General features: G+C 40.7%; 2 protein-coding genes and 1 long non-coding RNA gene across 8 annotated transcripts in view; 1 reads left to right on the top strand and 2 right to left on the bottom strand.

Annotated features, from left to right (window-relative positions):
- Nucleotides 1-16056, bottom strand: part of LOC309706849 (uncharacterized protein) — a 464381-nt gene that overhangs the window by 245260 nt on the left and 203065 nt on the right. The gene's annotated exons all lie outside the window — the stretch shown is intronic.
- cdh22 (cadherin 22) overlaps nucleotides 1-16056 on the bottom strand; it is a 193406-nt gene that overhangs the window by 34059 nt on the left and 143291 nt on the right. For all 6 annotated transcript variants that reach the window (XM_082533757.1, XM_082533756.1, XM_082533755.1 and 3 more), the window contains 4 exons: nucleotides 13183-13350; nucleotides 11449-11630; nucleotides 10714-10970; nucleotides 6657-6793 (listed from right to left, as the gene is read on the bottom strand). In XM_082533757.1, coding sequence (XP_082389883.1) covers nucleotides 6657-6793; nucleotides 10714-10970; nucleotides 11449-11630; nucleotides 13183-13350 — 744 coding nt within the window. The remainder of the gene's footprint in view (nucleotides 1-6656; nucleotides 6794-10713; nucleotides 10971-11448; nucleotides 11631-13182; nucleotides 13351-16056) is intronic.
- Nucleotides 8668-9983, top strand: LOC309706853. The gene is made up of 2 exons (XR_014276815.1): nucleotides 8668-9006; nucleotides 9558-9983. It is a non-coding gene; the product is annotated as an uncharacterized lncRNA (long non-coding RNA).

Genomic DNA, 16056 nt, shown 5'->3' with positions numbered 1-16056 from the left:
TATCAATCACCTGGGTAATAGAGTAATAGAATAAACAACATCACAATGATATATGGGAATATGACAGTAAATACTAAATATTAAACATTATTGTGCAGCACATAAGATCAACAGAACACAGTGTGCTTTGAGGTAGGAGCCAAAAAGGGTGTAGTTTGTGGGTGTGATCACCCGTGTGTACACCTGTGAGCATGGACGCGCTTGTTTTTTGTTTTTTAAAAGGTTCCTTCATGTAATGATCTGCTAGAGGGTGTGGGGGAGCCACAGCCCCGTCCTCCAGGGCGTGAAGCAGGTATGGAGGAGATCAAAACTCCAGACATCCAGAGGCCCCCAGAACACAAGAGACCAAGGAAGACCAACAGAGGGGCAGCCGCGCCACTGTCCCAGAAAGAGCTGAGGAGAGTCCCAGATGAGGGCTCACTCAGCAGCCGCGGAGCAGAAGCCAGGGGGAGTTGCAGTGACGCGCCCGTGAGCTCCGCCGGCAGCCAGCCGTGCCTGAGTGACCGAGCCCCAGGCCGAGAGGCCGGGGGCACCCCACCTCCGAAGTGGCCCGAGCAAGCCCCAGGCTCCAGGCCCCGATAAGCGGCCGCCAAGGAGTGAGCCGGTGTGTACCTGGACGCCCATCCCCGGACACAAAGAACCACCAACGCACCGATGTCTGAGGGAGTCCGCCACTGGCAGGGGAAGTGGTGGTAGGGGGAGATAGGCCTCCATACCTTGGAGGGCCTAAGATGTCCCCAGAGAGGTGGCGCCTGACACCCAACCTGACATATAGACACAGAAATACAGGCACACACATATACAAACATCCATTCCCACCCTCATGCTCTCATATACACTTACTCCACACTCAACCAACGTGGAGACAGACATAAAGAGACGCTGTACACACGATCACACTCCCCAAGCGTACTCTAAGCCCCGGGTCTAGGTACCCTTGCCCCTGGAGGGGGGGAACTGCACCCAGACCCAGGTGGTGTTACCCTTTTCCCTGCGGTGGGGGGAGGCAGACCGCCCCGACTCCGCAGCAGCAGGGAGGCCCCACACTCCAGACCGCAGTCGGACGGCCAACTCCTCCTCCTAGCCCCCCCGCTCCAGCAGGTCGCAGAGAATGGGGGTGAGAGAAGACTCCAAACCTCCCTCCACCCGCTCATTGTAGTGTTGATGCATGTGTGTTCTAAGGTGCATTTAAAACCCAGGAGGGCATGGAGCTACCTGCCAGAGAGCAGCAGGTAAGCGCATGGTCCCTCCTGCTGGCCCTCAATGTCTACGTGTATTTAACATTGAGAGGTGGGCAACGACGCCAGGGGTGGGGTGTACACCCTGATGGTACTTTGGATTCCGTGTATCGTGCCCACCCCCAAGATCCTATATGTATGTGTAATGAGAGTGTGAGTAATGTGAATGTCTAAGTTGTGGGATAAAATTGAGGCAGAGGCAGCCAGAAGGGGACAGGGGGGGGGAGGGGTGGCCTCCTCTGCACCCTGGTGACATACCCCTACTCCAAGGTCCTGCATGTGTGGGTGGTTGTGGTGGAGCGGGAAGAGGGAGGCAGCTGGAGATGGGGAGGGAAGGAAGGGAGGGGCAAGTGACCCCTCCCTGGGGCCAGCTCCCCCGCTGACCCCAGTAGGCACCCCCATACTCCGCGACCCACCAGGGAAAGGGGGCCCAGGCCCATCCAGACCGGGGCCCAGTGCAGCAGCGCCCCCCGGCCCCACAGAGCCCGGGACAGTCCACCCAACCCCACCACAGAGAAAACTGCACCCACCCCACCATCCACTCTTCTTCCAGACTACATAAGACAATAAACACCCAGGCTGAGATCTTCCTCCACCTCTCCTGTATCTCCCCCTCCTGTAGAGAGAGCCCCTGAGGAGAGGAAAGCTCCTGCAAGATGTGACAATCTTCCCCACCAGTTGAAGAGCCCCCCAGGTGGCTCGATGCACCGGCGGCACCCTGCTCCAGGGCTGGGCCCCCATGCACCCACCCGCCCACAACCCCGGCAACACACCAACCAGGACCCAAGCCCCCGAGGCCCGGTCCGGGTCCCAGCCCAGAGACGGAGTGCCCCCAGAACCTCACGCCCATCCCGGACCCACCCAGGGGCAGCCAGGCTACCAGGTCAGTAACCCACGTCCGTCAGCACAGACCCCCGTCAGCACAGACCCTCTTCAGTATATCTTGATTTTGTGTGACTGAGAATTGCTAGTTATGAACAATCGCTTTTAAGCACAAAAATTGAATGGGTCCTGAACATTGTCAATTACTTAAAACTTGTTACATTTTATCGGGGATGCTTATTAACCTTTTAGATCTTTTCAAGTAGAACATTTTAAGAAGTCTCAAAGATGTGCTGGTTTTATATGCTTCTCCATTATTGTCCCGAAAGAACTGAAGAGGGTAAAAAATACAGGGAAAGTCTGTGGGAAAAAGTTTTTTGTCTTGATCTGTAAACACTTTCCCGTTGAGCTTATGGGCTCCTGTCTATCTTTTAATAGAAGATTACCTGTTATATTAAAGTCCACGCTCATTGGCTAATGACACGTCAAATCACAAGTCACTAGCCAATGAGTTTTTGAATTCACAGTCAGACCTGCTTCCTCATCATGCCCATTTTTTGCAACCATGATAACAATGGCACAACAGTTCTTCTCAAGGTTTCAAAGCAGGACATTAGAAACCAGTGGATGACATCACAGTAGCTAAGTCCATCTTCCATGAGGTGGTGAGCTGTACCAAGCTTAGCACAATCCAAAACATCAGAACATGCTTATTCGTGAATATTTAAAGCATCCTATTTACAGTTATTTTCCTTATGGAATACTGTTGCAGTGTAATAATGTGATTACATTTATTGTCAGTGCTGAAAGGTGTGAACACTTTACATAGAAAGTTGACAATCCTTTCATACTTTGCTCTTTAGATTCATCTTACCTTCGCATTTTCTAACTTTGACTAAAAAGAGATACTGATCTCTCTTCAGCATCTTCCAACAAACGTGTGATTCATTTGGATTTGCAGAGAATAATGTTCTAACACCATAAAAAAATCAAAGAGTGTGTGTTTTGTTTGCCAGACAGCAAGTGAGAAAAGTTATGCTGTAGAAAATGTTTCTTCTCTGCAACGGTGCAAGAGATAAAGACTTTCAGTTACTTCAGTATCTTTTTGCCCTCAGGGTGATGTTCTTTTTTCCCACCTACCTGTCTGGGGAAAAAAGCAGTTTTGCAAGGTGATATCATACTTGCTATCAGTTCTCGAAAATTATATGTCACTCTAACTTAACCTGATACGTTTCTGCGGAGAAGATTGTCAGGAAGTACGAGTACTGTGGCTAGTGACAGTACATTAAATGTTGTTCCTGTACTCGGGAGGTTCTGCGTTTTCTGGAGGGGAGACAAGCAGTGCATAGATGAGAGGCTTTTTTTGCCAGTGATAGTGTCTGCAGGAGATGTTGCACCTTTTAATTGGGTGATTTCAAAGACATACTATGTGTGCATGTTTGTATTTGAAACTAAAACATCTTTACTCAGGCACATATGGAGTAATTGACATTTAGGTGTTTTTCAGTTTTGCAACAGAGGTTAATCCTGGGGCATTTACGCCAAGCATTGTCAGGAAGCAGTTGTCACTTGTCCGATACTGATACATGGGCAGTACAACAGTTCAAAGGTCAGTAATGAACTGGGATAATTAAGGGTTGTGCCACAAAATTTCCAGTTTTAACAATGTCCTCAGACACACTGACCTTGTGGCTGTCTAGCTTTAATGAGCAGAAGGGCCGAAATAAAAAAGCGAACAAAATCATTATGGAGAAAATGAAGTCCCTTCTTAAAATACTTTAGCTCATAGCTTCACAAGTATATGCCTCTCTCCCCCCCCGCTCTATTTCCATCTCTCTTGTGGCCTTTCTGTGTCTACTTATTCTATCTCTTTCTGTCTGCTTTCTGTATGTGTACAGCTCTCAGGACTCCATGAACGGGTGATAAAGAGACATAGTGGATGGGAATTTTGATGGCATTGACCACTGACTCTGTCTGTGTGGATGTTTCCACCAATGGCAATGAGAGAGGCTTTATCTTTCAAGTGCAGGCATGTGTTTATGTCTGATATTGAAAGGTGTACGGTTGCTTTAAATGTTCAATTAACATTAAAACGTGTTTATGAGATAATGCCAAGCACAAAGAGGCAGACCACAAAAGGCTCTAAATTGCTCTGGGAGGACTCAGAAAGGCTAATTTTGTCTTAATGTTTGTGGTGGAAGAGACTGCTTACTATTCAGATTGGGCAGTATTGATTATTGGGGTAATCACAGTCTAGGGCAGACCTTCCCAAAGTGTGGGGCCCGCCCGCCGGGGGCGTAGCCATTGCAGAGGGGGCGCAGTATGAAAAGGGGGAACAAAACACTTGGCCACTGCTAGCACGGGGCGCCCACAGAAACGCAAAGCAGGAGGTGAAGCATAGCTGAATATGTTTCCAAACCAACTTCATTCTAAGCCAAAGACTAGAAAATATGGTGAAGCATATCTGCCCTTTGGTTTCACCTGCACAAGTGCCGAGGTAGGTCTCCCCTGCAGAATTGGTTTTCCCTGTGTCGGGAGCGCGCTGGGCTCTTCAAATCACGGACTAACAGTGTCCCACAGTTTTGCACAGAGGGGCATTTTTTGAAAAATGCATTGATAGCAATGTTGAATATTATTACACGTGAAAAAAAAACAACTACAGTAAAATAATTACACCGTGATGCCTCTGCCTTTCTAAATGGAGGGACAGTAACTGCGTGTGTATATGTAAGCATGTAAAACCTGAGGATAGTAAGATTAACAGTAATAGTATATATGCATTCGTCTCTATCTGCCATTCTGCATTTCATGTCATGTAAACGTGGCGCACAGCGTGACGTGAAAAAAGGCACATACCTTTGACGTTGCGTGAGGAACTCTGTATTCCTCGTCCACACGTAAACTGAAAAAAAATGAGTTTTAAAAAATCTCCGGTTTCGGTGATAGGAAACACCGTTTACGTGTGGACGAAACAGCTGCGTTTTCAAAAATACCCGTGTAGGTGTGGACGTAGCCTGAAAGAGTTAGTAGTTTATTTTATTACTACCTGTCATTTATTGCAGATTACTTGAATTTGCTTAATTGTTTACTAAGTGTTTGAGGTGTGAAAGAAACCGCAATGGAGCAAAATATGGGTGTGTGTGGATGGAGGATGTGTGCGTGCATGTGTGCGAGAAGGGGGGGGGGACATTTTTCTTGTAAAACAAAGGGGGGCCGAGCAAAGAAAGATTGGGAACCACTGGTCTAGGGGAATATGATTGAGGAACAAATATGAAGACATTTTAAATTCAGCTTTGTTTGTGGTATTATTTTTTTTCCGCTTCTATGTGTAGTGCTGGATACCAGTTAGATGCAGAATGCAATCTCCCCTGCTTTCACTGCAACCCTCAAATCACTTCATCTGTAAAAGATTGAAAAAGTGAGGAACACCAGGCTTTCTCCTTTTTCAAGTTTGCTCCTAATGGTATAGTAATAACTTCCCCAGCTTCCTCAAGTTATTACATTCTTCATTTTCTTTGCTGTGACAAAAGAACCCAATGAGATGAAAAAAATGTAAGCTCTTCATTCATTTTCAGCAATGTATTCATCAACTCATCGACAAGCAAGAAAGCGATGACTATATTTTTCTCCTGGAAGAAAAACGAGAGTAGTGCATAGCTGCCTTTGATCTGCGACCAACAGTTTTTCTTGTTATGGTCAATGAAAATAAACGATATATTCTGTCACTGTGTTCAAATGTAAAAAAGTAGAAGAAAGTGTGTGTCAAAACAGTGAAGTCTAGAAAGAAACGATTGAAAATAGTATTACTCTCAAAGAGAAAGTCTTTAAAGCTTATGAGATCTATCGCAAATTGTAAAATCTGTACAAATAAACCAAATCTTAAAAAGATGCCATAAAAGTTCTGCTCATATTACTGCTGTTTCTAGGTTAAACCTCGAGTTATACTCATATTAAAAGACATAAAAGCCATTCAGTCATATACCAAAGAAATAGTAATGATGACATTGGTTTGAGGTTGTCTGTCACCCCTTATAACCCCTGCTGGGAGTCAGCAAATGCTAGAAAGCCAATTTAACTTGTACAATCATTGGCAGGCACTGGGTGTAAACAAAGCTAGCCAATCATTTTGCTTTTTTGTTTTAAAAATTCGGCTGCAAATTGCTCAAACACATGTACATTTTGTTAATTTTAGTTGAAATGTCAGGCAAATTACATCTTGTCTCTTTAAACAGTACAATCCAGTTTAAGGACACAACTTTTTCTTTCTTTGTTTTTTGGTAACTCGTTTGTAATCTGACTTCAACATTAGCTGATACTTTTCTAAAACTGAATTTTTGCTTCATTAGAACGCACACAGTTGCTTTCACAAGTAACTTTGAAATATTCAAACATTAGGTCTTCTAATGTCACACTTTAGGATAAACAAGTCAAAATAAATCAGTAAAATAACTCATTTTGTTTCCAATTGAAACTATAGTGTTCTAATAAACGGTCAGAAAAGTTGGCAAATTAGAATATTTAATGATAAATAATATTACACTAGTATTAGGTTGTACAGAGTGTTAAACTCAGAGTTTGAAATGGCTTGCAATGTACCTGCTTCTACAGCCTTCACAGTGATATTGTGCCAGCCTGCAGTCTCTCTGTCCAAAATCTTTCCCAGCGTGATGGCACCAGAGTCAGGATCAATATGAAAGATCATCTCCTGGTCTGTAGTCCGATCGATGGAGAACCTATTACAACAAACAATAAAATTAGGATGTAAATGTTAAAGTCAATACAAAAATGGATGAATAATTACAATGAATGATTTATTTATTCATTTCATTTTTTAAGTAACTTAATTATGTTGTGTCTTTAAGATTGTCTTAAAGGCTAAAAAAAGACACCTGTAGATAACATTTTGCAGTAGTTATACATGGTTATGACAAGCGTTGAAACATTTTTTGAAAGCATTTACAGGAGACTTGCCACAAGCTCTGTGACCCTAATAGAGCTATGCCCCTTCACTATATTTCCTTATATACTGACTCGTTCTTTTCTTATGCAGAGAAAAAAAAAATGCATTAAATTTTCATTGTGCACTCTAGAAAAAAACACAAATTCATCTTTCCTTCTTTGGGGTATGCGCTGCTCTCAAAAGACTGGTGAGTCAACAAAAATCTGCTGAAATATTTTGTTATTCTTAATTATTTTCTGCACACACACACCATTCTTAATCAAGTCTACATAAACCACCTCATGATAGCCTATTTGTCAAGGAAACCAGCCAGCAATACCTAGTAACATGGTTACATGTTACAGAAAGCATAGAAATTCATAGCAGGTTTTGATTTTACATGTTTTAGAAAAACAAACAAACAAACAAACAATGATAAATATTAGCATGTTCTGTTTATATTTCACTCATGCCATGTAATGTCATTAAAAAAAACTAATTGTGATCATTCAGTCTTAGAGCATTAACATATTTTTACTGTTTAAAAAGCTAAGTTTTTAAAATACTGTGCTAACATGATATACTATTGCACAAATAAACATAATACCTACAATATAGGTTCTGTATATATAGGTGTCATCATGTGCATAGCTCTGTTAAATCTTAGTGTAACATCCCATTTAGGGCACATATTTGGCTGTATTAGATTTACAACGGAGAGTCTCCCAGTGCAGTCACAAATTTTAGGTGCTTTTCACACTTCTAAGTAGTTTCACACAAAACCACAGTAGGGCTGTTCGATATAACGATATATATCGGATGACGATATAAAAACGTCTATCGTTTCATTTTATCATTTCATGGTGGCGCAAAATAAACTGTTTACGGCAATATTTTTTCATCGTTTTGATGGTCACTGTAGTGGCTATATTAATTTCTTAAAGTTCTCTCTTTCTCTTATATTTAATATAACCACACTATGGACGGACAAGCACCTGTTTTTATGCGTTGTGGTTAGCAACAACGACGGTAACACCATCGCGTGTCCACTTGTATATGTTCCACGTAAACCTTTCACAATAAAGCTCAAGATCCTGTTGAGACTTTTCAAAATAAAATGAATCATCTGAAAGAGCAGATTATTTACGGATGAGAAGTAAAAAAGAGCCGCCAGGTGCTAAAAAGTAAACCTTAGACTCATTTTTGTGATTTATATCGTTATCGGGAGGATAGAATTCTTATATCGGGATATGAGATTTTGGTCATATCGCACAGCCCTAAACTACAGTGTGAATTTTATGGATATGGTTTGTATACAGATATATGTTGTAGAATATATGCATGCATATAGTGCAGTGAAAGCATAAAGTACTATAAATTCCTTTTAAATTATACATAAGCACATGAACATATCTGCTGTCCACTGCCAGCTGCCACTTGTTTTCACCAAGTCAACATAAATGTCTGTTCTACAAAAGCTTTCTTGCCAATCAGTTCCACAGAGCGTGCATTTGATCATTTCCTCTGTATAATTATACAGTTGATAGATAACTATCAATATATAGTTGATAGAGGATATGCTATCAGAGATCATGAGCTTGGTAACTCTATTCAGTAGGTAATTCCTCGCTAACATCTCCCATCCCCCTTTGTCTCAATAACTTACTCGCTTAGTGAAGACACATGTGTAGCCCAGCTAGAAAAAAAGAGCAGTGGAAAGTAGTTTTTTTTCATGTATAATGTAAAGAATTTAGTCATTTCTTTTTTCTTTTATGTTTAAAGGAAGATGTGGACCAATAAGATTATCTGTTGTCATTTAACTTGGCCAATCAGCAATGAGCTCCCAGTGACCCTTGCTGTTGACCTTGATCCTGTGTTGCCATTTCGTTCCTGTTCATATAATGCCATGTGCCAGAGAAACTAATGTTCCCGAAGTCGAATCGCTAGGAGTTAAAAGCAAGTCTGCTGCAGTTGTTTTTGGTTGTTCAGAGTTTCACCCTGTCAACGGTGAGTACGAAAAGTGGGGAAAACCTAATTTGTTAAGGATAAAAAGGGCAGACTTAACGGGACGGCGAGTCCGCTAGCCGCTAAGCTAACTGCTAGCGCTCACGCTAGCAGAATTTGACTGTGTTCTGTGTGTGAAATGGCTAGTGACTGCAATCATATTACGTTTAAGAAAAAAAACAAAAGAAATGGTGCTAATCAGTTTTATGTTTAACAAGTTAATCCAATTGTACGCCGATTCTCAGATTTTCAGTTGTGTTCTTTGAGTTGGTTATAATGCACAAGTCTGGTGAGCTACTGTGAGTTGCTGACTGCAGCTACAGTGTTAACTATAGAAGCTGTGTTTTTTTTGAGAACATTGTCAGGTTGATAAAATTATAGCTCATCTAAGAGGATATGATGCTGCAGTGATATAATTTTGTTGTACAACAGAGCTAGCTGAATTAAGATATAGAGTTACACTAATACTTATTGTTCATTTTTGAATGTTTTAAGTAAGTGTGGCTGTTTCACAACGGTGAATGTGACTATATGGACCTGTGACCTGTTTATAGGTCAGGTTTTTTTGTTATCTGGTAAAAGGATGACTCGACAGACGGACCCAGTCTGAAGCAAGCCCCATCGAGGAGCAGTGATTCCACAGTTCCAGTTAACTGGATGGCGAAATTGAAAAGGATTTGCCAAGGTTTTATTGAAGCCAAAGTTTCGTTCCCATTGAAGCTTCAGATACCTGCAGGACTACGAACTTTCTTCCTTCATCGGAGTGTGGTAGGACAAACATTAAACAAACTGAACGGGCCCCAACGATCCATCAGTTATCAGACATTATCCACTCATATAATTGACTCAGAGAAAGCTGTATGCGCGCACTTTTATTTAGTTTGTTATTTTGGGGGAAATATTTTGTATTTTATTTTATTGTTTTTTCATTACATTGTTGCAGCTGCTGTGTGTCAAATATAACAAATTTGTGAACAGTATATTGTGGTGTGGTCTCTTCTTATTGGTGTTTATACCTTGGGCTCCTGCCGATCCTAGATCTTCTGATACTGGCTAGTGGGAGTTCGGTCATTCTTAATAATAATTCACAAGTTGGGTTACACATGCATAAACACAAAGCCTACTTTTATGTTCATAGACACACATATAATTCTGACTGCCGGCTGCCAAGACATTGGTGAATGACAGCGCTGCCATTGTGTTTTACTTTATTACACCTAGAACTCTGAGCCTCATGCATTTTTAAGTCTTTCACAAGGTAATTTGCACAGGCCCTGTGTGTGTCGCCGTATACTCTGCCAGTGAGACTATCTTAGACCTTATCTACATTCCCTTCTCACATTGCAATTGCTCCTCCGAGGATATATAAACCAAAGACCTTCAAACACAAGATTACTAGATTATATTGTTTTATCACACATGTTGATCTGAGAGAAAAATGTTCTGTACACTGTCATCAATTGTTAACGTAACAATGCTGTTTGGATTTTCATCTTCAAGAGAAATTATTAAGGAAATTGTCTTTAAGCCCACCAGCTACATGTGTATCACCTAGTGAACTACAGTTCTTTAAAAGTCATTTTTTCTTTGAAGAAATTTTTCAACTTCAAAAGTATCTTCAGTGTTAAAAACGGTTGATGCAGAATGCTGTGATTAAGTGTGTTTTAGGTCTACAATAATATAGCACTACCTTTATTGATCTTGCCATACCTGACAGGTTTATTCTTCACATCTGGATCCCTTGCAGTAACAATTCCAACTAGGGCTCCTACTTTGGCGTCCTCCTGGACTTCCATGATAGTGCCATCGGCTGGGTAAAAGATGGGTGGCTCATCTGTGTCCGACACGCTCACCAGGACAATGGTCTGGTCACGGAAAGAGCCCAGGTCCACAAAACGAGGGTCCACATGCTTATTAACCGCCTCCACAACAACATTGTGTGTCCGTTTGTTCTCAAAGTCCAGCGGCTAGCATAAAAAGGAGAAATACAAAGAAAGATTACAAAAGTACAGGTTTGTACAGACTGTTGATGTGCACAGATCCAGTGCTGTTTGAGAATATATATTTGAAAAGGCTTAGTGAATTCCAGAGCAGTAATATAGCCATAGCACAGGCTAACTGTTAAGTTATATTGTCACTTCATATTAACATATTACATTATCATGTTATTGAGATTCCAGCGAAGCCAAAGCATTGTTGCTAGCTGGATGTCTTCTTGTTGAGTTTACCATTATGCACACGTTACAAAAGGATTCTTTCATTTATGAGAAACACTTTTATTATTTATTTCAAAGGAAAAAATAAATGTAGCAAATGTGGGAAATATACTCACTTTTTCCTTGACATAAAAGCATTTTCTTTAATTTTTTAATAGGACTGTATTTAAAAGTCTGTTTGTATGAACAATTGTATCACAAAAAATGTATTCTTAGCATTTAAATCTACCTTCTTGATGGAGACAACAGCTTCCTGTGTCTCCATATCTGTAGTGACTTTGAAGAGCTCCCCTCCATCTGTGATCAGATAGCTCATGTCTGTGTTCTCTCCCATGTCTGCATCTGTGGCAATGACGCGTCCAACTGGTGTCCCGACAGCAGCCCCCTCTGACACGGAAAACTGGTACATTTCTGGTAAATAAAGTATGTGGCCCAAGGGTAGAAAATATAGAGGCAGTTAAACCAAGATCCAGATTTTTGGTGTACAAAACAACACAAAAGAAAGATGAGATCCAAAAGTAACACAGAAATGAGAAAAACACTAGTGGAGGAAAGATAGGGAAAGATAGATGGATAGCCATAGGTAGAAAAGGGCTGAGGGAAGAAAATCGCTGAAGAGATGGATAGGAAATAGACAGAGAAAAGTGGGAAGAGGAAGTAGATGAGATATCATTAAAGATAAAGTAAAGCACTGTTAAAGAAGGGAAGAAATGGCAAACAGGGGTTAGAGTGCCAATGAAAAGTTATAAAGGAAAGGACTGAAAAAGGTAGACTTCATGCAGTTATTAGTGAGCATTCACATACATTAACATTATTATTCTCACATTTGCTATGAAAGCATAGCGCTATATTAACAGTTCCACTAGCCCTAGCCCTCTACCTATTAGAATTAACCCTAGTGTTACATCATATCATTTGACCAATATCATATAATCTGCAATTTAAACCATCTTTAACTAAGAATAAAAACTTGTCGCCATACTCACATTGTCAGCTGTGACTCTAAAGACTAGACCAAAATGAATGAGATCTATCACAGATTATTGTAAAATACTGCAAGAATAAAATAAACAAAAAATAAACGAAAAAGTTATTCGCCAAAATATATGTGTCATATATCTCATATACACATCATATCTCATCCTCCTTATTTATGAAGCTGCATTCAGATTCTATTTCTTCACTATATTGTAGAGTCGAGGAACTTTAATCCTACAGGGTTTATCCCTCTGACTGGGTAAATATGATTTACTGAGATGAAAAAAAAGATTTATACAGGAATAAGAAAAAGGTGTGTGGAGACATATCAAATACAATCAAACAGACTGTCAGATGCTGCATCTGTAGCTTTTACAAAAGTAATACTGTTGTGGGTTACAGCATTAGTTTAAATCCAAAGAAGCAGAATGAAGAAAGAGCTAAAAAAAAAAAAGACAAGAAGGGAATGCACTACTTTACTCAGACATGCAATCATACGTCAGTTAGGACTGTTACAATATACCAATTATTTGCACATTGGTACATTTATTTTAAAGACCAATGTATGCTGTATGGACATTTTGGTTTGCTCTAAAGAAGACTATTACTCAACTGAATTAAGTGTGTTTTTGTGTTTAAGAGAGAGAAAATATTTTTAGCCACATTAAACTTTACTTTTTAAATATATTTTGTTGAGTAAATTGAGCATCAAAGACATTCAGCTGAAAAAGAACCCGTCCATAACATTACAATGTACAGTCTATCAATATATAGAGCTATTTTTAATGTATGGGAGGATGCAGGCCGTCTATTCTACTGCATATTTTTAGTGGCTTTTAGGTTGTATACAATTTTCTTGTATGTTGTTGTAATTTGTGCCTTGGCTTTCATTTTCTTCACCCACATTGCCAGTCATTAGCTTCTCTCTATCTCTGTCTCATTATCTTTTTTTTCTAAAGTGGGAGAATGCACAGGATACACTCACTCTGTGGAAAGCGTGGTGGGTTGTCATTAACGTCCGTGATCACTATGGTCACTGTGGTGGAGCCAGAGAGACCACCCATTTGTCCTGCCATGTCTGTTGCCTTGACGACCAACTCGTAACGATCCTGTGTCTCACGATCCAAATCTGCCACTGCTGTCATGATGATTCCTAATGATTGAGAGATAGAAGTGAGTTTAAGGGAGAATGGCAGAAAGAGGAAGAGTAGTTAGCAAGTGACACCACTGAAAGCGTTGCATTAGTGGTTAGCTCTTGTGCATTAAACCAATTATATTTCCTCTCAGTCTGAGAATCAACTTGTGATAAGTACTGCATTATGGAGGCAAAAGTACAATGCGTTCCATTTCTCTTCTACCAACAGAATGGATGGGAGAGACCATGTTGTACTGGTGACTCTTCACATACACCATTTTATGGCTTAGCTGTATTAAGATGAATAATATATGGAGGGACAATGAAGGCATGACACAGCTTTCCTGAACTGCACAGTTTCCAGTGCTTGGGAAACCATGTTTTGTAGCAGTAACAGCAGAAGTATTACATAAGTTAAAATCGCAAATTCTGGCTTACACCAGAAGAAAAACGACAAAGAAGTGACAAATATTTGTTTATAATTCATAACAAAAAAATCCTAACCAGTGTTCATTAAATGGCTATTTTAGACAACAGTTAATAGTGACTGTGTGAATTTAATAGCACGGTGTGAAAGACTCTGTTGAATATATATATATATATATATATATATATATATTAGGGGTGCAACGATACACAAAATTCACGGTTCGGTTCGGGTCGATACTTTGGTGTCACGGTTCGATATTTTTTCGATACAAAAAAAATGTTCATGCCTTTTTAATTTGTCATTTATTAAAATTATAAATATATATTTTAACTCAAAAGTACAGTTTTTAAATTTAACCCTAACCCTTGTGCGTGTTTTTTATTTTGACAGCGAATGCGCACCTGCGGACCACTTATGTGCAGCCCTGGTTATTTAGCTCGTCATATTGCAGCCACAGAAATTCTTTTGTCCATGAAACCATAAAGCTGCACTTTCTTTTTGCCTTATAGTCTGATTTGTCATAACTTCTCCTGCTGCTTTTACACACGCACTCACATAAGCTCAGCGATTCTCTGCGCGATCAACCTCTCACATGTTTAAGCTGCGGGAGATTTCACTTGTCATGTTTGCATAGTAAGCTAACGATTAATAAGACGATGTCAGAGGAATTGGTGCACAAATTATCATCACTCACCAATCAGTACTGTCGCTCTCTATACACAGTTCGCACAATTGCAAAGTGAAAGCAAAAAAACAAGCGCAAATTCAAACGCGACTTCAATATGTCACATATTGACAGTGGCTCACCGATGCCAATGACATAATTACCCAGCTACATTTCTGAAAGAATGCAAAAGCATTGACATATATTTTTCCTACAATAGCCCGACGGGCAGGGAAGAGATAGATTTTACTATCCGCTTCTTCTGGGCTATATTCTCAGCAGCATAAGGAGAATCATGTGCTAACAGCTGTCTAAATGACTCGGCTAAAGTTAGTAGCATGCTTGTTGTTTTTGTCTTTGCACTAGGATGATGTCGGCGTAAATGTGCAGTCATATTCGTTGTGTTCCCACTAGTGCTTTCAGGTTAATCTCGTTGAAATGACCTTAACGCCACAACACGGCAAATCTCCGTTAACGAGCTACCGCCGATCGCTCTGTGCATGGGGCTAGACGGCCAACACGTTAACGAGCTAACTGCGCTAACACACTAGTTCACACCAATGTAATTGAGCATTGCATGGCACATCCAACATACTGTTTTACTTTAGTCCATGACTCGCTTACCTTCAGGGTCATACGTCACATGAAAACCAAAATAATTCCAAACGCCAGATCTGAATGAGAGTGGGGGAGGTCCATGTTGCTGAGAGCTTAACTTCTGTCTCGCTAGCTTGCCCTGTGCTCTTCCTCCTGACTATGCTGTCTGTGTGGAGCGCTCAGTGGATCTGCGCTTGACAGTGCAGCCTAGGCGGAGTAGTCGAACACAGATTCACTGAGCGCTCAACACAGACAGCATCGTCAGAAGGAAAATTGATAAAATAAATTACAAATGTTGTATTGTTCGATACATATGCGTACCGAACCGAAAGCACTGTATCGAACGGTTCAATATCGATACGAATATCGTTGCACCCCTAATATATATATATATATATATATATATATATATGTAACAAACACATGGTCTGTTTAAAAAGAGACACTCTCCTTATTGGCCCAGCATTAGCCATATCAGTAGCTCTCTGCTTTACTCTGCAGCAGTAGTATAATTCCACGTTACCCCTTGGGATTTTTCGCATCAGAATCTATAGATATATTTCTCGGTCTTGGTGTGCTGTCTCACTCCCAAAGGGTTGCATTGTGTTGGGTATACAACTCACAGATTCCAGTCACATTTAGCCTTGGGACCTGTTCTATGAGTAACCAAAATACAGTACATGCAGCAATAGAGTTAGGGCTGGAGACAGATGACATGCTCCTCTTTTATCCAACAAAGCCAGAGGGGATGCATCTAAATTAGGGCTGTCGAAAGTAAAGCCACAATCTCTAACAAGTATACAGCAGTGGTGCTCCAACTTCATGGTATAGAAACTATATATGCAGATGAATCTACATGGTCTTTATTTATCAAAGAAGTAAAAAAAAAAAACTCTATGCACTTCATACTCCAGAGCGTATCACCCCCCCTTAAGATTAAACACTGTAACTGGATGACCGGAATGTGTACACCAACTGTGAAATGGAGCTTCAGTGATTCATTGCATTAACATAATAAATAAATAAATAAATA

This window comes from Aulonocara stuartgranti, assembly GCF_965226115.1.
Source record: "Aulonocara stuartgranti genome assembly, chromosome: 5".
Lineage (NCBI taxonomy): Eukaryota > Metazoa > Chordata > Actinopteri > Cichliformes > Cichlidae > Aulonocara > Aulonocara stuartgranti.
The sequence above is the reverse complement of the archived record's forward strand: the minus strand, read 5'-3'. Positions and strand labels throughout refer to the sequence as shown.